The sequence below is a fragment of the Anabrus simplex genome, chromosome 2 (genome assembly GCF_040414725.1).
Source record: "Anabrus simplex isolate iqAnaSimp1 chromosome 2, ASM4041472v1, whole genome shotgun sequence".
NCBI lineage: Eukaryota > Metazoa > Arthropoda > Insecta > Orthoptera > Tettigoniidae > Anabrus > Anabrus simplex.
In genome coordinates, this window is record NC_090266.1 from 615,450,138 (window position 1) to 615,474,781 (window position 24,644).

General features: G+C 38.9%; 1 protein-coding gene across 1 annotated transcript in view; it reads right to left on the reverse strand.

The window, feature by feature from the left end:
- Synj (synaptojanin) overlaps positions 1 to 24,644 on the reverse strand; it is a 427,286-nt gene that overhangs the window by 382,237 nt on the left and 20,405 nt on the right. Inside the window, exon 2 of the mRNA XM_068226016.1 lies at positions 1,399 to 1,485. Coding sequence (XP_068082117.1) covers positions 1,399 to 1,485 — 87 coding nt within the window. The remainder of the gene's footprint in view (positions 1 to 1,398; positions 1,486 to 24,644) is intronic.

The window sequence follows — 24,644 nt, forward strand, 5'->3', positions numbered from 1 at the left end:
GATACCCATGACTTCAATCACTAGCCACCATTAATGAAGGATAATTTCAGTACACAGATTATTTCTGCTAGATATTACGCGTCCTGACCACTCGTAAAAATCATGAATAAACTTGCCAAGACAGGATTCGATGTAAATAATGTACATAAAAGACGTGTTTCCTAGTGTGAATGTGTGTGTGTGTGTGTGTGTGTAAATATGTATATTTCTCTTGTATCATGTTGGTCCCATTTAATTTGATCCGGTCGTGCACTTGCTGCGACGCAGATTACACTCATTGTTGTGTGTTGCCTTAAGAAGTAATTTTCATGCCCTTAAGGGAAAGTTTGATCAACTTAAGTCGAGGAAGACTAGAAAGGGATTTATTTTCCTCATTATCGAGATTTAAAAGGAAAGATCATCTCGTTATTTTACGAAGGCACTCGATTTGTAAATAAAATTTATTTAACTAGCTCACACGTGGGTAACGTAAATTTCTGACACATTTATAGTTGAACTTTGAAATGTTTTAAGATTAATTTGAATGGAAATGAAATACAAAGATCAGAAGTAGAAGTCGTTAGCCGCATGATTACTTTGAGTTATGGTGAAACCAAGTCATTAATAATTAATTGAAAATAATTATTCTGAAATGCTAATGACGATCATTAGGTAAATGATGCAGTGGAAAATTAATGAGAACACGATCGTGTGACAGTGAAACATAGGTTAATTATATGATGAGAAATTAATAATAATAATAATAATAATAATAATAATAATAATAATAATAATAATAATAATAATAATAATAAAAATAAAAATAATAATTAATTAATTTTGAAATCAATTTTCATTTTCTACTGAAGTTCATGTTGGTGTCATTGACTAATATTAAATACTGTACATGATAAATTCAGTTGAGTACATCTTAAAACCACGTGTTGAGACTACTTTGAATTGGTAAAACTTTGAACACATTTATTGTAAAACCCTCGTTAGCAAGACAGTTGTTAATTATTTTAGGAACCTCTATGTTGATTTATTTACATTCTTTCAATCAAATATTCTGATTTGGAAAGGCAAGAGGCCTAATTTTTCTTTGGTTTTCATTACAGCACAGTAAGGCTGGAGATTAAGAACACGTGTCACTCTAAATAAGGAGGAAGAAAATCAGTATTATGGAAGTTCTATGTAAAAAAAATATATATATCAGTAAGAATATTTTCATTTATTGTTTGCTTATGTGAATAAATGTCAGAGTGTTGTTTTAACATTTCTTTTTATCCTGCTTGGTCATCAATCCTTAACATCCCTTAAATGCCTCTAGAAAGTGATAGCCAACGATCGAACGGTCCACCTTGAGATCTCTCGCTCGATGGCTGGGCTTAGCTCGGGAAAAATGGGGGCAATACAAACCTGCATTGAGCTGTAGGACACCAACACAGCCATACGCATCAACAAGTTTGGTGTACTGTCGCTTCACAGATTCTGTTTCTTGAGGTGCTGAAACAAAGGAAGACCACATTTCAAAACAGTTACATGATAATCCACTTAATGTCCTTTCAACTGCTGTAGATTTTGAGGGATGCCGTACAAATTTGTGCTGAAATGGGGGTTCCCTATGTCAATCAATCTACTGACACAGTTATCTTTCAATTATCATCTTAAAATGTCAACCATGCCTAGGTATGATCCCACAACCCTGAATATAGAACCAACTATGCTACAGGGTCCGTTATCACTATTCCAATATTTAAGATGTTTTCTCTATTCTTATATACAAGAAATCTCAAAATACCTTCTCTTCCTTCTCCTATGTTTATCTTCCCACTTTTGTATTTGTATCCCGCTATCATTACTCCCTTAACATTTTAAAATATATTTTCCCAATGTGCTCTAGGGGCCGAATTCATAGACAGTACTTATACATAAGCGCCCCTTATAAGCTAGGTTTCATTTCATATTACCTACTAAAGTGTCCCACTTATTGCTATAGGTGGATCTCCCACACATACTTAAGCGACTCACTTATATTGCAGCAAGATGGAGGATAATGATTTTGCTGAATATGTTGCATTTCATTCACAAAATGCTTTCCGTGCACACAGTAAAGATGGAAAATCCTCTCGAAATGTAATGTGACCCACAATTTAAAGAAGGTTTCATTTTAGTAAAGTGACAGTTATGAATATTCTTGTTCCTTTGTGTGAGAGATTGAACATAACCTCTAGAGGACTCACTATTTCACTATTAATGAAGATACTGTTTTGAGATTTTATGCCACCTCTTAATTTCAGGTTATTATTATTATTATTATTATTATTATTATTATTAATGTCATCACCATCAACATTGCCGGTATTTCGCTTAATTGGAAACATGTTACAAGTTGATAAGTTATCAAGACTGTAGGCCTATGGAATAGTAAGGAACTATACTTGAGTTTATAAGAAAAATGAACGTGTTGCACTACCACCATTTATTTTAAGGTTGACTTGTGCTAATTGTATCAGATCAGTCAACCAATCGCTTGCCGGATTATATCAGAAGTTTCTGAAATTATGGCATCACATATGAAAACGTACTATTTACATTTTATTGGGGAAGTAATTAGGCTTACTACAACATAATAGCTACGGATATATTTGTCAAATCATTAAAAGCGTTGTAAGGCTAGATATTCTTCATTTGGATGAGTATTTGTATAGGTTCGAGTACCTGGATAACTATAAACATATTATATTAAGAGGAAAATTAGACTCTGGGCATTTTCGTAGTTTGCTTTGTCCACAACAAGTTTTTCCCATGCCATTCATATTCTGATGAGAAGCTGCATCTGTCTGCTTGTTCTATATTATGTGCATGTACTTCGACAAGTTCTTGCAGGTGCCGTCTCAGCTCGCTGTTTTCTTATCCATTCTGATAACCAAATACAACATAGACGATCTTTTCATTTCAAAAATGTTGTGCGCGATGTCCTTCAATAAACAAAACACAGTAGATCATCCCACTATTTGGTAGCCAGAACTACACGATCCAGGAAGCATGGGCATAATATACAGCATTGCCATATCTCCAGATATACTTACTGTATAACGTGCTTTCCATGAAATGTAAACTCATGTAAGTGAATACTTATAAACGATCCCATATTACTTAAGGGTTCCACTTATGTATAAGTGCTGACTATGAATTCGGCCCTAGGTCTCCTTTACATCCAAATCTGTGGGGAACACACAGTCAACCAATGTTATCTTGTGTTTTTGGCACTTGTTGGTGCAATAAAGATGGTGACATTACATTAGAAACACATTCTTAAAACAAGATTTTAAGATGATGATGCTTGTTGTTTAAAGGGGCCTAACATCTAGGTCATCAGCCCCTAACGGCACGAAATGAGATGAAATGTAAGGACAATTTAAAAAATCCATAATCCTCCACTGACCAGAATTCAAAACGTGAGGACGAAGAATGAATGGATGGATAAGAATTTAAAACAACCAGTGGATCAGACCCGTAATGCCTCACATTCACAGAAACTATCATTAAACAATAGTATTACTGACTAAGGGACTGCTTCTACAGCACAAGGCTGAATCGATGATGCTTGTAGTCTTAACGGGTCCAAAATCCAGGTCATCGGCCCCTCATAATGGTACTTATCACCAGAAAAGTAGAACCATGGTATTTGTCATGTTGCGGTACCAATCAAAAGTAGCGCAGACTTGCGGTATTGCGCACATTATAGTACTACTCAAAGGTAATGTAACATGCACATGTAACAAAGACCTATGATGTTTTGCACATTGTGTCACTATTTACAGGCAAAGCAAACCTATACAGGCAACGGAAAATCTATAGTGTTCTTCACATAAGTGGACTAACCACAGGGACTCTCACTATCCCATGAACCGGGCGAGTTGGCCATGCGGTCAGAGGCGCGCGGCTGTGAGCTTGCATCCGGGAGACAGTGGGTTCGATCCCACTGTCGGCAGCCCTGAAGATGGTTTTCCGTGGTTTCCCATTTTCACACAAAGCTGTACCTTAATTAAGGCCACGGCCACTTCCTTCCAACTCCTAGGCCTTTCCTATCCCATCGTCGCCATATCTGTGTCGGCGCGACGTAAAGCCACTAGCAAAAAAAACTATCCCATGGTGTTCCTCACATAGTGGGTACTAATCGTAGGCAAGGCAGAACCATGGTGTCACTCATATAGTGGTGCGAATCACAGGTACTGTAAAATGCACCCTGAGCCACACACTGTCGCTACTAATCACAAATCTATTGTGCAACCAACAGAGTGGTACTACACACTAGTAAAAGCAGCCCATGGCGTTCCCTGCGTGGTGATATTAATTACAAGTAGTATCATGGTTCTAATTTGATCATCCCTTGGTTGCCCCTTTTAGTAACCTCTTACAACAGGCAGCGAATACCGTGGGTGTATTCTTCTTCTGTGTCCCCCACCCACAGGGGGTAAAAAAATTTGTATATTGCTTATCTACATTTTAAGAATGCTCGTGAACTGTCTGAATTTGTTTAATTCTAAAGGCATTTTTATATAGAATACCGTAAAAATTGAGAGGCTCAGTGGAAGAGGGGCCCATCCCTACCAACGGCCAAATGTCAGTTCTGTACGGCATAGGTATCTGGGAGCCATCTGCGATCAGTGTTCATAAGCTCTAACTTCAATTTTTACTCAATAGGTGGTGTTTTGACATATTCTTTGTAACATATTTTGAACTTTCCCTCATGCGAGTGGAGTAAAGGCCCATCCCAACTCTCACCACGTGACTATATTGCTGCAGCAGTGTGAAGCATACCGCTCTCTCGTCTATAGCACGCGACAAAATGCCTCCCTCGCCTGATTGTTGTGTTAATGGCGATGTTTCAAAGTCTAAGAAGCGGAAAAGAAATGTGCAGGTGTGGAGTAAAACAAAGATGAAAATTTTACGAAACCGTGGAGAAGAGTATGTTTCGGTATCTGAGAAAGTTGCTCCTGGTAAACAACAACAGCAAAACAACATACTGTGTTTATAGCACAATATCTCAAGAAAATAAAGAAAGTATAATTTTCGACTTTTACAAGTTACCTAGCTATAATATGCAAGATGCATATCTATTTGGCATTATAGAAAAACATAACTGCAGAAAAGCACACAAGAAAGATAGGTTACATCCTGATTTTTTGCAACGAAATGCAATTTACAAATACTATATCAATAATAATGTTATTTGCTTAACGTCCCACTAACTACTTTTATGGTTTTTGAGACGCCTAGGTGCCGGAATTTAGTCATGCAGGAGTTCTTTTACATGCCAGTAAATCTACCAACACAAGGCTGACACATTTCAGCATCTTCAAATACCACCGGACTGAGCCAGGATCGATCCTGCTAAGTTGGAGTCAGAAGGCCAGCGCCTCAACCGTCTCAGCCACTCAGCCTGGTTGTACTATGTCGAGGATCCAAAACAATTGGTTGTAAACTTCAGTTATGCAGGGCAGCATTCTGTAGCATATCCAGCAAACGCCTGAGAGTTGTAAGAGGTATGTAAATAATACTTTAGTTTTATAACGCGTAATATATTTATGTTTCGGCCTAATTTGCTTCCTTCTTATGATTACAGGTAACCTGAATGCAGAGGATTCTTCAAGAAGGGGTTTGAACAAACCCCCTATAGACAAGTGTGGCCATCATAAAAACAGACCTCACGAAGAAAGAAAAGACATCATGAGAAAGACAAGAGAGAGTTTTCCCAGGAACACTTCACATTACAGCCGGAAATCTAATTCCAATGTCATATATAACATCTGTACACTCCATTTCACAGCTCTACAAACTGTATCTGGAGAAGTGTGAAACTGATAATGAAGAATCAGTGAAGGAGCATATTTTTCCTGATATCTTCAGTACCGAATTTACCATTGGATTTTTTTTTTCTATATTAGAATCCCGCTCATCTGACCTTCGCTTATCCGACATTCTGTGTTATCCGACACTGGTAGACTTAATTTGAACTTTTGGTGGAGGCTAAATTCAGGGACACCCGGTGTGGAGGGTGCAACCGTGGGACAAGTACTGGCCTGATCGCTGGTAATAGGACCGGTTTTTCTCTCAAGGACAGGTGCAGCGAGTCTTCAGTCATTGTTCATTGTAGTATTGGTTGGGTGCGGATGTTATAGTTTTCATATCCTCTGTGAGTATGGCGAGTAAACGGAAGAAAGTGATTGTTTCTATGGAAGACAAGTTGAGTGCAATAAAGAGACTGGACAAAGGGGAAACTCTTCAAAAAGTGGCTTCAGATTATGGTGTTGGACGTGTTACAGTGGGAGACTGGAAAAAAGAGGGAAGAAATTGAAAAGTGGTGCTCTACCAGAGCAACAAGTGATGCACTGAAAATTAGAAAATCAATAAAAAAAATGTGAATACGAAAAAGTAAGTGAAGCGCTATTTCTTTGGTTCACTCAACACCGGGAAAAGGGCCTGCCAATATCTGGCCCCATTCTCCAAGAAAAGGCGGTGTATTTCCAGAAGGCGTTTAATGAAGGGGACCCTAATTTTACTGCCAGTGAGGGGTGGCTTGATCGGTGGAAAAAAAACGGTACGGCGAAACGTCTGCACCTGGCTACAAGCGTAGTAAGGAAAGAGTTACTGTTCTTGCCTGTAGTAATGTTACTGGGAACTTAAAAGCAAAATTGCTTATGATCGGTAAAGCAAAGAAGCCTAGGGCTTTTAAAAACATCTCTGTTAATGATCTTCCAGTCCATTACACGAATCAGAAGGCTGCCGGGATGTCTGCTGACATCTTTAAAGACTGTTTTTTTTTACACAGTTTGTTCCAGATGTAGAAAAATTTCTAGCTTCGAACAATCTCCCTAGGAAAGTGCTTCTTCAACTAGACAACGCTCCATCACAACCAAATGAAGAGCAACTTAGAAGTGGTGACATCAAAGTCATGTTCCTCCCTCCTAACGTGACGTCATTATGCCAGCCAAAGGACCAAGGTGTGCTGGAAACATTGAAGAGGAAATATCGGTGGAAACTCCTTGCATCCCTGATAGAGGAAATGGCCAATGGCAACGACATAATAGAAAAGTTAAAACGAATCAACATGAAAGACGTGGCATACTAGACAGCGTAGTCTTGGGAAGAAGTTGAAACAACGACATTAACAAAGTCTTGGAACATACTGTTGAATGAGGTTGAACATCGAGGGGAGGTGGTACAAGAAGACATGGAAAATATTGAATGAATGAATACTGATCTGCATTTAGGGCAGTCGCCCAGGTGGCAGATTCCCTATCTGTTGCTTTCCTAGTCTTTTCCTAAATGATTTCAAAGAAATTGGAAATTTATTGAACGTCTCCCTTGGTAAGTTATTCCAATCCCTAACTCCCCTTCCTATAAATGAATATTTGCCCCAGTTTGTCCTCTTGAATTCTAACTTTATCTTCATATTGTGATCTTTCCTACTTTTATTTTTATTCTTTATTCTTCACTATTATTTTTCTCCAGATCACAGTAACCAAATACCCATTCGATCCACTGAATGAGAAAAAAAAACAATGTTCAACCTAAGCCACCAACTCCACAAACAGAAATTGACAAAACACACTACTAATAAAATAATAATACCATAAATAAATAATAATAAACAGAAATAGACAAAACAAACTACCAATAAACACAATACTACCCGCAATAAATGATAATAGTAGTGATCATCCCAAACGTACTCCTTAGACAAACCATGAAGCCCGTCGGATACCCCGGAAACGCGACCCCTAAAGATAAGGTCACCACAGTAGTCATCCTCGGTACCTTCATGCCACGTCCATCGTCTCCCCTAAATACTCCTACTACTGTCCGGCCGCGTAATCACCCCTGGTGAGAAGAAGGCCGCCCTCCCGATGATGACACGACCGGCCCTATCCGTGAGGTCCTAATGAAGGCCTCACCAACCCTACCAGAAGACAATGCTTTTTTTCTCACCATTCCATTATGGCCATCGCTGTGAAACTGGAGCCGCTCTCCTCCCGTCTATCTCATATCTCCCTTCTCTGACTTATTTGGAGTGGGCCCGTCCCACCCCGTCTTTTTACGGGTATGTCCTGCGCTCCCTTACCCATCCTTCCTTACCAGCTCCCACTATGCTTGAATAGTGAGACAAAAGCACCTGCTCTACTGTATACAACCCATTATCCATAATATTAATTATAGTAATAATAATAATAATATTAATAATAATTTATGTAATAATATCAACATATTCATTTCCTACTTTTATAAACGCCACTCAAACTTATTCGTCTACTAATGTCATTCCACGCCATCTCTCCGCTGACAGCTCGGAACATACCACTTAGTCGAGCAGCTCTTCTTCTTTCTCTCAATTCTTCCCAACCCAAACTTTGCAATGTTTTTGTAACGCTACTCTTTTGTCGGAAATCGCCCAGAACAAATCGAGCTGCTTTTCTTTGGATTTTTTCCAGTTCTTGAATCAGGTAATCCTGGTGAGGGACCCATACACTGGAACCATACTCTAGTTGGGGTCTTACCAGAGACTTATATGCCCTCTCCTTTACATCCTTACTACAACCCCTAAACACCCTCATAACCATGTGCAGAGATCAGTACCCTTTATTTACAATCCCATTTATGTGATTACCCCAATGAAGATCTTTCCGTATATTAACACCCAGATACCTACAATGATTCCCAAAAGGAACTTTCACCCCATCAATGCAGTAATTAAAACTGAGAGGACTTTTCCTATTTGTGAAACTCACAACCTGACTTTTAACCCAGGTTATCAACATACCATTGCCTGCTGTCCATCTCACAACATTTTCGAGGTCACGTTGCAGTTGCTCACAACCTTGTAACTTATTTATCACTCTATAGAGAATAACTTCATCCGCAAAAAGCCTTACCTCCGATTCCACTCCTTTACATATATCATTTATATATATATATATATATATATATATATATATATATATATAAGAAAACAAAGGTCGGATAATACTGCCTTGAGGAATTCCCCTCTTAATTATTACAGGGTCAGATAAAGCTTCACCTACTCTAATTCTCTGAGATCTATTTTCTAGAAATATAGCAACCCATTCGGTCACTCTTTTGTCTAGTCCAATTGCACTCATTTTTGCCAGTAGTCTCCCATGATCCACCCTATCAAATGCTTTAGACAGGTCAATCGCGATACAGTCCATTTGACCTCCAGAATCCAAGATATCTGCTATATCTTGCTGGAATCCTACAAGTTGAGCTTCAGTGGAATAACCTTTCCTAAAACCAAACTGCCTTTTATCGAACCAGTTATTAATTTCACAAACATGTCTAATATAATCAGAAAGAATGCCTTCCCAAAGCTTACATACAATGCATGTCAAACTTACTGGCCTGTAATTTTCAGCTTTATGTCTATCAATCTTTCCTTTATACACAGGGGCTACAATAGCAACTCTCCATTCATCTGGTATAGCTCCTCCGACCAAACAATCAAATAAGTACTTCAGATATGGTACTATATCCCAACCCATTGTCTTTAGTATATCTCCAGAAATCTGATCAATTCCAGCCGCTTTTCTATCTTTCAACTTTTGTATCTTACTGTAAATATCATTGTTATCATATGTAAATTTTATTACTTCTTTGGCCTTAGTCTCCTCCTCTATCTTTACATACTGCGGACTGAATACTTCTGCCTTTTGAAGATCCTCACATACACACTCCCCCTGTTCATTAATTATTCCTGGAATAACCTTCTTGGAACCTGTTTCTGCCTTAAAATACCTATACATACCCTTCCATTTTTCACTAAAATTTGTATGACTGCCAATTATGCTTGCCATCATGTTATCCTTAGCTGCCTTCTTTGCTAGATTCAATTTTCTAGTAAGTTCCTTTAATTTCTCCTTACTTCCACAGCCATTTCTAACTCTATTTCTTTCCAGTCTGCACCTCCTTCTTAATCTCTTTATTTCTCTATTATAATAAGGTGGGTCCTTACCATTCCTTACCACCCTTAAAGGTACAAACCTGCTTTCGCATTCCTCAACAATTTCTTTAAACCCATCCCAGAGTCTGCTTACATTTTTATTTACCGTTTTCCACCGATCATTGTTACTTTTTAGAAACTGCCTCATGCCTGCTTTATCAGCCATATGGTACTGCCTAATAGTCCTACTTTTAAGACCTTCCTTTCTATCGCATTTATTTTTAACTACCACAAAAACAGCTTCATGATCACTAATACCATCTATTACTTCAGTTTCCCTATAGAGCTCATCTGGTTTTATCAGCACCACATCCAGGATATTTTTCCCTCTGGTTTGTTCCATCACTTTCTGAATCAGCTGTCCTTCCCATATTAACTTATTTGCCATTTGTTGATCATGCTTCCTGTCGTTCGCATTTCCTTCCCAATTGACATCTGGCAAATTCAGATCTCCCGCTACAATCACATTTCTTTCCATGTCGTTTCCCACATAGCTGACTATCCTATCAAATAATTCCGAATCCGCATCAGTGCTACCCTTTCCCGATCTGTACACTCCAAATATATCAAGTTGCCTATTATCTTTAGAAATGAGCCTTACACCTAGAATTTCATGTGTCTCGTCTTTAACTTTTTCATAGCTTACAAATTCTTCTTTCACCAGAATGAACACTCCCCCTCCCACCATTCCTATCCTATCTCTACAATACACACTCCAGTGCGGTGAGAAAATTTCTGCATCCATTATATCATTTCTCAGCCATGATTCAACTCCTATTACAATATCTGGTAAATATATATCTATTAAATTACTTAATTCAATTCCTTTCTTTACAATACTTCTACAGTTCAACACCTACAATTTTATGTCATCTCTACTTGATTTCCAGTTCCCTGTTCCCTTATCACCGCTCCCTAGGCCATCCCGTTTCCCGGAATGTACCTCCCTATTACCCTTCCAAACAAATTTCCTAACTTATACGTACCACTGCGGTTTAAATGAAGGCCATCTGAGCGCCGATGACCTTCATTGTGCCCCTACTGAATTGCATTCCTGGCTGTGAGGATGCTACAACTGAAGTAAGTGGTGTGCAAAAGATCAGCTGTTTAAACTAACTGATCCTGATATTATTGATTTTGTGAATCCTAATGGAAATGAGGATGATGATGATGAACGAGGCATTGCAGAACAAGAGGAGAAAACTATGACTCCCAGTGAAGGATTAAGTGCATTGGAAATGGCATTAACCTACGTTGAGCAACAGCCGGAAGCAAGTGCAATGGAGGTGCTGATTTTTCGTTGATGGCGGGATCTCGCAGCAAGAAAACGTGGATCAGCAGGTAAGCAGACATTGTTGACAAGTTTCTTTTCGTAAGACATTTGGAATGCTTTCGTTCAATACTGCATGTATTGTATAATTGAATTGATAATTCAATAAATAGAGTACCGTGAAACATGTAATTGTTTTAGTACTAGAGTACAGCCTTCTTGTTTGTTTCAGTTCGTTTTCGAAGTTGTTCTGTATTATCCGACATTTTCGGTGATCCGACATACTCCAGGTCCCGTTTAGGTCGGATAATCGAGACTGCTGTATTTGTTTTACTTCGCACCGACACAGATAGGTATTATGGCGACGATGGGACAGGAAAAACCTAAGAATGGGAAGGAAGCGGCCGTGGCCTCATTAAGGTACAGCCTGGTGTGAAAATGGGAAACCACAGAAAACCATCTTCAGCGCTGTTGACAGTGGGGTTCGAACCCACTAACTCCCGGATGCGAGCTCACAACTGCGCGCTCCTAACCGCATGACCAACTCGCCCGGTAACATTGGATTTAAGCTCCCCTCAACAGATAACTGTCAAGTGTGTGATGAGGCACAGCAAAGGGACCCAAAACCTCCAGAATATGAAGTGCATCTGTGCAAAGCTCAAGCAGCTAGAGACAAACTAGCAAGTAAAGCTGCAGACAGTGATACATTAGTTATTACAATGGACTTGCAGCAAGCACTTCCAATTCCTCGCTTCTCAACCGAATGTGTGTTTTATCAAGACAACTGTGGACTTACAACTTTGACATTCACGTGTGCAACAACAATACCGCAGACATGTGTGTTTGGCCTGAGTCTCTTGCATCCAGAGGTCCAGATGAAAGCACAAGTTCTTTGATGAAAGCTATGTCACTGATTGACGAAAGGGTTGGCAAAAGGAAACTTCTTGTATATAGTTACTCGTGTGTTGGTCAGAACAAGAATTTTGAAATAATGGGGCTATGGCTATATATGATTGACTGTAGATTGTTTGAGGAAATCAAACACAAATTTCTTGTGCCAGGTCACACTTTCCTTCCATGTGATGCAAACTTTGGTGTCATTGAAAAACTTAAAAGGAAAACCCAAGTGATTTATACACCTGGACAGTGGTGTGATCTTATTAGGAAACCTTTCACTGTTATTGAAAAGGGGACTGAGGATTTTAAAGATCTCAACAACTTAAACAAAATGTTCATAAAGAGAAATGTGACCAGTGGAAAAACAAAGTAGATATAAGAAAGGCATCTCAGTTTTAGTTCATGAAAGGAACCCGGGCTATGCATATAAAAGTTTGTTTTGGGGACTTTGCTCCAGAAGAAACAATAATTCTACAAAAAGGGAAGGGGAAGCCATCTGTACTACCTGACTTAGTGCTGAACACAAAATACCCCTGTGGCAGAAAGTTACAGAGGGCTAAGTATGAGGACATTATGAAACTTATGAAATTTGTACCACCTGTCTACGAAACATTTCACGAGGGCTTTAAACAACAATGATACGGATGCCTCAGCTTTTGAACACCTGCAATAATGAGCTGTAAATTCTGTTTACTGAATCATTTAGTCATGTGTTCACACATTTCCTTTGATAAAAATTCTGTTTTAAATGAGAATGCAAAAGATTTCCACACTTCATAGCTTCTGTAACCAATACTTTTTTTATACATAAGCTCTGGTTTCTCACTTTCCTTTTTACCATTATTTTCTGCATCTGGTATCTTCACAAAGCTCAGTAGAAAGTTTTTGAAACACTTCCTTTTCTTAGTCCATTGCTATAAATTCCTCTATTGTGATAGTTGCTATCTCCGATGCTATCGGAAAAAGATTAGTGTTCCCTCTAATGCTCAAATGGTTGATTTTCTTCACATGCATGTGCCCCAGAAATAATTCATGCGTGCAGATATTGCTTATTGTGTTAACCCAACTTCTCTTCATGCATGCTTTAATGACAAACCGACAATTTATCTTCTGAATGATTTTCTTTATTTGGTGCCTCTTGTAGAGCACTTTCAAACTTTTGATCATGCCAGCATCCAAATGTTGAAGGCACCCAGTACACTGAGGAGGAAAGAATTGCACTTCAAAACCATTTACACAGGCAAGGATCTTATGACATGCCATATCATCAAGAAGCAGAACACATTCCAATCCTTTCTTCTGATATCATTGTTGAAAGCCATGATCCACATCTCAAATTAAACAGCAAACCCCATGGCTTTCTATTATTCCTATACTAAACATAAACTGATGGTTTGACATTTTTAGAACATTGAAGATTAGCTGCTTTACCTATCACCATCATTGTCTGCTTGTTGTTTGCATTGACACTGATGCAGAATGGAAGAGTAATTTTCTCTTTTGCATCCCCCCCCCCTCCACTTTTTTTTAAAAGATGAAAATACAGCCTTTAACAGGGTAATTAAGAACATTTTACTGGGCCATATGTGATAAAAATAAGCTGTTTCATCCATGTTGAACACATTCCTTATATTGTACTCCTTAACGACTGTTGCAAGTTTCTCATGGACTTCTTCCAAGACTGCAAGATCAAGCAGTCTACAGTGTTGTAACACATTCAGCCATTACTGCATACTGGTAATACCTCATTTTTCTCCAATAATCTTGGCTTGGTCCTTAATGACCTCATTTGTTGCAGTTCTGTTCTGTTACCTTCACCTTGTATAATAAAATAGAGTTTTGTAAATTTTCACATTTGGCACTTTTGAATCTATTGGTGGTGTTTCATTCTGCGTTCACTTCCAGTTTTCCCTCTCAAGATATTTCCATCTCTGTCTACTTATGGATATACCCCACAACAATGAGAAATGGCTTGAAATATTCCACTGCCATTCAGAAGGATACTGCTCTTTCAATACATCTTTATCACATTCCTTACACTCAGTCATTTGTTTACTCGTCATAAAACTGTCTGCTCATTACTATAACTTTTCTAGCAACCACACCAAAAATGAAGGTCAAGACAGGATAAGTTATGCAGGATTAATGCTTTTAATCCTTCATCCACAGTTCCAAAACGTTTTTCAGAAATTTCCATCATTGGTAGAAGAAACCATTGTCAGTCAAGTAAAATTCCTATTGCCTCTGGCCACAAGATAATGAACAGGGTCTTAGCACAGCCACGCTCTTAACATTCTTTCATGGTCAGGTAGAAAGCATGGTTCACTTACCAGGAGAAAAAAAATTCCAGTCTGTGTCAAAAATTTTAGACCTATAGCTGATTTTATTCTGTGTGCATTTATAACATTGTAAGGCATTCTTGAACCTGTGTTTCCTTTGTTTTTTGTTTTTTTTGTTTTGCTATTTTCCTCTATGTCGCGCCGACACAGATATGTCTTATGGCGATGATGGGATAGGAAAGGTCTAGGAAGTGGCCGTGGCCTTAATTAAGGTACAGCCCCGGCATTTGCCTGGTGTGAAAATGGGAAACCACGGAAAACCATCTTCAGGGCTGCCGACAGTGGGGCTCGAACCTACTATCTCCCAATTACTGGATATTGGCTGCACTTAAGCGACTGCAGCTATCGAGCTCGGTCCTGTGTTTCCTATGACAGATGGCAGGAAATCCGGGTGGTACAATATTGAGGGGCAATTAGTATATTATAATAAAGGGAAATATCTGTCATTATGCATAGATGACGATAGCTGAGAGTGGCAGAGTATTATTGTCTGAGTGTCCTATACTCAAGCCAGGCCTTTGCAGTCAGTTCAAAAACAGTGAGTGAACAGGTGAATTCTAGTGCATGTTCAGTGGAAGTAGTTAGGCCAATTTACAATGAACTAATATCACCACACCCATGAATAAGTTACTGATAAGTTACGGTAAAGTGATATCCCATGGAAATGATTTATAGGGTGCTTGTCCTCCTTTGAAAATATTCAATCCTAACAGGGAACAAGACTCAAATTTAAACAAAGTACATTCTTCTTCGCATCTGCTTCTGCTCCCGCCATTAGCATTAATTCTACACCCAAAACCAAAGTGCATAAATATCAAGATGATTATCTGACATTAGGCTTTATCAGCAATCTTCTGAATAATCAGAAACAACCTCAATGCAATCTTCGTTTGGAAATTTTACAGAATGACAGCTTGAAGCCTGTGAAACTTAAGAGAGACTTGCAGACAAAACATCCAGATCATGTAAGTAAACCCATAATTTTTAAGCATCATGAGCAACAACTAAAAGGAAATGCCAGATCCCTTTAAAAGCACTAAGAGCCTAAGAGGTATCATGTTTAACTGCACAATCCAAATCGACACATCATTGGTGAGAAATTATTTCCTTCCGCAGCCGTGAAAATGTGTGCGACCATGCACAGAGAAAAGTTTGGTGAATGTCTGAAGTTTATACCACTCTAAGATGATACAGTGGCTCATTGTACTAATAGAATACCCTCCGACATTTTAAAAAAATCAATTGCTACCACATCTTCATGATAGCCCAAAAATCACCCTGCAACTTGATAGTACTGATATAGTAAATAGTGCATAGTTTCTTGTTTGTATATTCTACTGTAATGAAAATGAAATGCATGGGACCTTCTATTTTGTAAAGCTCTGGAAGGTGGGACAACAAGCAAAGGCGTTTTCTCTCTCATGAACTCCTTTATTGACAACCATCTGTCATGTACAAATGATGTTGGTATATGTAACCCATGGAGCGGCAGCATTTACTGGAACTAGAAAAAGATTCAGAGGAAGAGTGAGTGGTGTTACCTCTGTAAAATTCACTCATTGCATGATAGACAGGGAGGCACTTGCTTCAAAAGTATTACAACTGGAAGTCTATAAAATGTTGAACGATGCAGTCAATTTTGCGATAGCTTTAAACAGTACGCTATTTTCCATTTTTTTTTTTTTTTGCAAGGAAATGGAATCTACACATGATTTGCTTCTATTGCACATGGAGGTATATTGGCTGCTCGAGGTCAGTCCGTTGTCACATTGTGGAGCTGAAGAACAAACTTCGTCTTTTCCTATCAGACAGCAGTCTTAGGCTCAGCTAAGTTTCTAGATGAAAAATTGTTTCTAATACTGTGCTACTTGGTCGATGTGTTTGAGAAAGGGAATGATCTTAACACATTACTTCAAGGATGAAATAGTAATATTATGTTTTTCAGCAATACAGTGCTTGCGTTCAAGAGAAAATTTGAACTTTGCAAAATCCAGATGGACAAAGATAACTGTGAGATGTTTTCTTGGCTGAAGGAGTTCCTGGACAGAAATAAGTTAGATTTCGATAAAACTAGTGGAACTGCCATAGTACATCTCGAAAACCTTTGTCAACAATTCAAAGTAAATTTCCAGAATCTTCTGCCAAGTATGACTAGAATCACAGTCCGTTCAATACGAACATAATAGCTCACTTCTCAACAGTAGAAGAGGGGGGAAAAGCTAATAGAACTCTCATGTGACAGAACACTTCAAAGTAAATTTAAATGGAAGTCTCTTGAAAACTTTTGGGTTCAGATTTGGAATGAATATCCCAATTTATCAAGAAAAACAATGGACGTGCTATTACCCTTCGATTCAACTTACTTGTGTGAGTCAACATTTTCTGCAATGGCATCCACCAAGACAAAGCATCGATTGCAGCTAGAAGGGTATCTGTGGGTTGCTGTTTCAAAGATCCAACTAAGACTGGATCTGCTTTCATCACAAATTCATCACAATTCACACCAAATCAGTGTCAGAATGATCAAATTTTGAATGATTTATACTCTTATTCTTCTGTTTTACTCTCTTTTGGGCAAAGAGTTTAACTATAATATTTTAAAATTCACATTTAAATATTGATAATATTTCTATTATAATTTATAAGTCATGAGCTTTCAAATATCAAAAACATTCTAAATGAACTACAAGCAACACAGATGCCACAGCTAAGGAACCAATTAGTGAAATAAATTTGTTGAATTCCAATACCTGCACATGCAGTTGGCAGATTTTTGTAATCCACACAATTCACGGTATCATCACAAGTTGACGGGCTGGGCTGGGCAGGGCAGGGCAGGGCAGGGCAAGGTAGGACAGGACAGTTCTAAGTCTACTTCCACTTACCCCATGCAGTGTTCAGAACAGTTTCTTGCGCACGTGTCACATAGTTTGTTGAGAAACAGAAGAAATTTATGTCAGCCGTTCGGTCGCACTACATTTTATATAATCTGAACCATGTGAACTATAATGCACCGTTTAATTTCAATTTTCCATCATGTATGTATGTATTGTACCTAACAGGGACATGGAGCAAGGACTAGGGATAAGGGGAACACGCATTTTATTGTCTGGAAGCAAGTACGCGGGAACTCGAATCATGGAACGCCAAGCATGAAGCTAGAGTGTGTCTCCACCAAGCTGAGCGAGGGAATCCTAGGATGACAAGAGGAGTGGGGTTATCCTGACCACAAGTCGTCTGTGAAAGGGAGAGGTAAAACTTTTCACAAGCGTAATCTTGAACCTATCTTTAAAACAGCATGGCTAACCTCGTTTTCAATATCAAGGAAATTAATGATTTTAATAATACTGCATTGCACAGAGATCCAAAAGAGCTGTTTGTCATCAGTGAATTTTATTAGTGTTTGTGACGCTCCTTAAGACTATAATTTCCAACAAAAGAAGGAATAACTGGTTATATAAGAGGGGAAAATTACAGAGGACATGTGTATTTTCTTGACAGCCACTTAACAGTGAGGAAGACTCTTGAATCAATTGAAAACAAGTACAGATATTTATTTATTACTCTGGATTGTGCGAACAGATGTTGTCTGGGAGAATCTTAACCTCTTATAAGGTCACGGGTTACCTGATTATCGCATTATTGCGCCTCTAATACCCAGTGAATACGGCGTATGCAAAATTTGAGAGGGAGAATCTTCCTAGTTGATATAAGAAGCAGGAAGCATTACCCTAAAGCTTTCTTCCACACCATCTCGTGAGGGACAGACGTGTCGGTCTCGGGCTACAGTTTCCTTTTTGTGTGAACTTTTAATGTGGTGAATAGTTGCAATGACTACATTCAAGTGGTGTATGAGTAGAACTAAGAACGGGAATATAACAGTGTGCGGTCAAATTATTTTGACAATATTTGAAGAATAAGTATGAACTAATAGAATTATTACTGCCTCCGTCGCCCGAGACAAAGAAGGCAGACTGGTAATGGTATTAGCGTCACTAAAATGATCAGGGATACAGGGGATATTTCAGAGGAGTGCTATCAATAAGCTGTATGGATATGATTAAATATACTCTGTATTAACATATTTGATTCTGGGACAATGAATCAGAAATCGGGTCAGTTAGTGTGCGGTGACGCAGACGAATGGAACGGGTAATTACTGTGTATGTATCTGTGCCATAGATATTGAAGATTTCCAGTGCCTAGGACTATGGAGTTTTGCAGTAGCATTCGCAGCCAGCAGATGGAATCTACAGCTATCAACATGGACATAACACTAAAAACCACGATGGACCAAGGTGTCATCGACGAACAATAAGGCTGAGTAATACCACTCTATTATGAATCACACAAAGGGTACAGAGTATTCATTTTAAAATGCTGTAGCTAGTAACTGATAGGGATTCTTAGTTTGTTAAACTGTGAATGTGCAAAGGCATGGCACAGAGTTTATTTTAGTAACACATCTGAGTGACAATTTGTAGATGTGGGAACATTTGTTCGTGGGAAGGTTATCCTTTTTCATTTTATTTGGGGAATACTGCTAGTATCTGGTTGGGGTTACTTTTCTGTGGTTTTATTTGGATAGTTCTTGGGATCGGTTTTGTAAGAGGGCTGGTACTCAACCGGCTGAGCTATCATGCATGCCAAGTAATTATAGTGTAGATTATCCTGTGTGAAAGAAGAAATGTTGCAATGAGCCACCCAGAGAGCCAAACCAGTGACCTCCAATGAAATACATGGGTAAATAAATATTTTTTTAAAAAAAGCCTTGTGCATCCCCTAACGGCTATGGCCTCCAGCAATCCAGGGACAGTGCTCGGTTTAACTCATCAGGTGAGCAGGTCCTGAAAAGTACTATTATATTGGTTATTTCCTAGTTTGTTTCGTGAAAACGTATTACTGCATGTTGTTACATTTTTGTAGTCTCACCGCCGAGTGGATGCAATTGTGCTTTTCGAGATCAACAATTCGCGAAAATGCAATGTTATTATTGACACTTGTATACTTTTTTCCCCAGGAAGGGTTGAGATTCCTTCTTGGTGAAAGTGTACCCTTGCACACTTCATTCTTCCACAGCTTCTCCTCTGAATGTTGTAGACGATTCTTTTAAGTTCTTGAGCTTATAACACTAGTCTGAGAAAAAAAAAGAAGAAAAAAAATTGTGCGGTAAAAAGGAAAATAGGTGGGTTTTATGAATTTCTTAACGCAGAATTCGAGAAAAAAATTCGTTTTGGCGTATCACGTCTGGTTTAGTGGCAATTTTACAAAATGTTATTTTGTTCTTACGTAAAATTGTTGATACTTAGTATTGATTAAATTTGATCAGCTTGCAAAACGTAATCATATTTTGCATGCATTAAATACACACAAATGCTGCTTTGTAAGCAAGTAGATGGTTTGTATCATAATTTTAATGTATATTGAAATTCGTGAAACTGAAGCATAAAGCGCCTATTTAGTTTCGGCTGTACAGTTGCCTTTTCTTTTGCTAGCTTTACGTCGCACTGACACATATGTCTTATGGCGACAATGGAATAGGAAAGGCCTAGGGCCTTGTTAAGGTACAGCACCAGCATTTGCCTGGTGTGAAAATGGGAAACCACAGAAAACCATCTTCAGGGCTGCCGACAGTGGGATTTGAACCCACTATCTCCTGGATGCATGCTCACAGCAGCATGCCTCTAACCGCACGGCCAACTCACCCGGTGCAGTTGCTTTTAAACTAATATAACCGTACCTTGAATAAAAATTACATGGTTAAACATACATAGTTTTGTTACTTACATTATGTGCAGGTTAGATTCACACCTCCATCTTTTTCCGTTTTCCATGGAATTTCCAGGTTTTTTAAGTTCTTGAATGATCTCTAGAAGGGTCATCTCGTGCAATCGACCAACAGTAATCGGCCATCATATTCGCATCCCAACGTCCCTGATAGTGTTGTTCTGCATCTTTGAGATCCTGGTGAAACCTATCACCTTGTTCTTCACTGACAGCTCCTAAATTTGGAGGGAAATAATCCAGATGCGAAGCTAAGAAATGAAGCTTAAGGCTCATATTACAACTGAGTTCCTTAAACTTTACCAACATTTTCCTTACAGTTTCTTTGTACTGAGGGTCCTTAATGTTGCCAAGGAATTTAGTCACTACACCTTTGAATGCGTTCCATGCCTCTTTCTCAATTCTGGTCATCGTGTCTGTGAAATTTTTATCCTTTATCAGTTTACGAATCTATGGTGCATCAAATACGCCTTCTTTGAATTTTGCATCTGATAATGAGGGAAATTTATTGGATAAATATTGGAAGCATAGGCTACTTTTATCTAATGCCTTGACATACTGTTTCATCAACCCTAATTTGATGTGCAAGGGTGGAAGCAGAATTTTTTCACGGTCAATAAGACTTACATTCAAGACTTTTTGGATCCTGGTTGTAGTTGTTTCCTTTCTGGCCAATTCACTGTATCCCAGTGTTTATCCCGTGGACTGCTATCCCATTTGCATAGGAAACAGGGAAATTTTGTACAGCCTTTTTGTTGTCCCAGCAACAATCCAATGATCTTCAAATCACTGCAAATTTGCCATCCATGCTCATGATATTTAATTTTTTCAAGCACCAACTTTGATGATGATTATGATGATGCTTGTTGTTTAAAGGGGCCTAACAGAGGTCATCGGCCCCTAATGGTACGAAATGAGACGAAATGACAAATTAAAAGTCCAAAAGCCTCCACTGACCAGAATTCAAAATGTGAGGGCGAAGAATGCATGGATGGAGATGAATTTAAAACAATCAGTGGATCCGACACGCAAAGTCTCGCATTCACAAAAACTGACATGAAACAATAGTATTACTGACCAACGGACTGCGTCTATAGCATAATACTAAATCGACAACGTTGTTAGTCCAAAATGGTCCAAAATCCAAGTCATCGGCCTATCATAATGGTACTTATCGTTAGGAAAGTACAACAATGGCATTTGTCATGTTCCGGTACTAATCAAAAGTAGCTTAGACTCGCGGCATTCCACACAGTATGGTACCAAACACAGGTAATGAAATTTGCACAGGGAATACAGACCTATGGTGTTTCGCACACTGCGGTGCTATTTACAGGCAACGCAAACCTATACATGCAACGCAAAATATGATGTTCCTCACAAAATTGGACTAACCGCAGGGATCCGCGCTATCCCGGGGTGTTCCTCACACAGTAGGTACTAAGCATAGGCAAGGCAGAACCATGGTGTTGCTCATATACGGGTACGAATCACAGGTACTGTAGAAGCCGCCAACGTACTCTATTGCTACTAATCACAAACCTATATGGTACCTAACATAGTGGTACTACGCACAAGTAAAAGCGACTCATGGTGTTCCCCGCATGGTGGTACAAAGAACAAATAGTCTCATGGTTCTAATTTGATCATCCCTTGCTCGCCCCTTTTAGTCGCCTCTTATGGCAGGCAGGGGATAACGTGCGTGTATTCTTCATCTGCGTCCCCCACCCACAGGGGGCAGTGTGTTTGGTCCGCGAGAGGTCTTTTATTTCCCTCAAGTCCGCCGGCAAGCTAGTTAGGACCCCCCTATCCGCCACCTGGCATGCGCCACGTGGGAATATCACCACTCCCCCTGCTACGCCGGCGTAGTAGGTTCGTGGAGCACCAACTTTAAGGTCTCGTATGTTTCAGACATTTGTTTGGAGTGTGCAAGTGGTACGGATGCCAGAACATTTGTATCATGAAGCAAACCAGCCTTTAAACTTCTTTTGGAAGAGTCAATAAAAACACGCCAGTTACTAGGATCATACTCTTTCTCTCCCAATTGACGTAGAAGATTTGAAACATCCGTACAAAATACAAGTTCATCTTCTTGAGTATAATACTTTCGGGATTCTTTGTCACGATTTCGGTACCAGGAAAATGTAACACCGTGTGCCAACATATTCTTTTAGCACAATCTTGGACGAAGTAATTCACTTTTTTCCTTGGTTAGCTCTAAGTCCCTTATCAGACCATTCAATTCGGATTGCGTGAATTTGTCTGAAGGTGTGTCATATTGACGTCGCTCAAAATCTATTTCTTCGTCGTCAGATTGCAATGAACTGCTACTTTCCTCACTCAAGTGAGTAGGTGGTGTGGGTACAGGTAAGTCAGGTCCATCAGGAACTGGTCGAAGAGCTGACTTGAGATTCGGATATTTTATTTTGTTTTCACTTTTCTTATTATAACCGACAACATGGGTCATACAAAAATAGCAGTTGTCATGTTGGCTCTTTTGCTCTTGCCATTGCATCGGTATAGCAAATAGCATTGAGTTTTGTTTGCCCTCATACCAGTAACATAGTCCCTCAACACAGGTATTGCATGCAATATGAGGTGTGAAAGTTCTCTTGATCCCCAACTTTCAATCTGAAGTAAGGAAAATAAAGTTTCTTTACAAACGAGTCTATCTGACGCACCTTGGAATCGAACACACAAACTCCACAAATTTAACAAAACTTTTGAGGACTTTGTTTACACTGTCTTCTGTACACCCCTGAAACACTAGCCATGACGGTGTTAAAACACTGGAACTTCCCTTATTACTGATCAATTTGAAATTAAATTACATTAAATCTCACGCACACGATAGGCCCACAATTAAATGAATGTCAACTTTAAAAGACGCACTAAACACGTACCGGTACTTCTTGGAGCCTGTCTCAAGCAACACTTATCGTTGAAAGGAAACTGCTTAATCAGTCCATCATAAACATTGCATAAGGGCTGGGGCTTTTAACACGTGCGTTTATTCAAGTGGTCTAAGATGAAAGACAAACGCTCAACTGTCTTATCTTCAATTCTACATACCTCGTGGTCTATTGCGTATCTGGGGGAGTTTGTTATGAATTTACCAGAAAACCCCCAACTACAAAATGAACATTTAGACAGCAATAAACCTATAATAAAATGCAAACAATAACAAATCAAATCAAATAATTGTATTCTAAAAACAGTTGCGCGAGAACATCTCTCAATATTACATTTTATGAATTCATGCAGATAATAAAACGCCAAATTGCGTCAAAACTAGATGTGATAGAAAAAAAATAGCATATATTTCAGAATCGGGGCAGCGATTTCCTTACGAATTACATATTTTCTATTTTACCGCAAAATCATATTGGCTAGTGTAATCTGTTCGAAATTCTCTATGACATACTTTACATGTGCACGAACTCCTTTCACTATGTGTTCCATGATGAGTTATCAGATCACTACTTCAAACGTCTTAATGTCTATTTGACAACAGTCTTGCTACTTTTCTGAGTGATCAGAAGATGACCATCACGGTGTCCTCTTCGTGGAGGCATACTATTGTATGTTGTATACTTCGCCCCTGTCCTGAGAACATACTTCAACATACTTTACACCTGCGTGGCTTCTTTCCGCAGTTAACACGAAGGTTATATTTTCATGTTCACTACTTCATAAAAACCTCTTGTTTTATTCTTGGCACTTTTACTATTTTATCCCAGAGTGATCAGACAGGTGACTTTCAGGTTTCCCTCTTTGTGGAAGTGCACTGTCGTATATTTCACTGTTGCACAATTTCTATCATATGTGTCTTAATCGACCTAACTTATCAGGGCTTGAACCAAATGTGTATCCCGTAACGTTAGCGATCTCTGCACACAACTTTTCCTAGGTCTTTCCACTCTTTCCTTATTTTTGCTGTTCTTATCCATTGTTTTCCTCCCCACCTCACAAATCATCTGCCCATCTAGGTCTTTGCCTTCCCATGTTCCGTCTTCCTTTTCTGGGATCCCAGATTGTCATTTTGTGAGTCCATTGATTTTGATCCAGTCTTGCTACGTGTCCTCCCCATTTCCATTTTAGCTTATCAGCTGCCATCAGAGCATCTTTCATGCTGGTTCTCCTTCGTATATCCTCGTTCCGTATTCTGTCTGTCGATGAGACCTGGAGTATTTATCTTTCCATTTCACGCTGGCATACCTGGATCATTTGCCTTTGTTTTAGTGTTAGTGCCAAGTTTCAGAATCCATATAGGAGGACCAATATCACATATTTTTCTAGGACTTCAGCCTTAAGGGTGAGTTTCTGAATCTTGTCAGTCAGTGTGAATTTT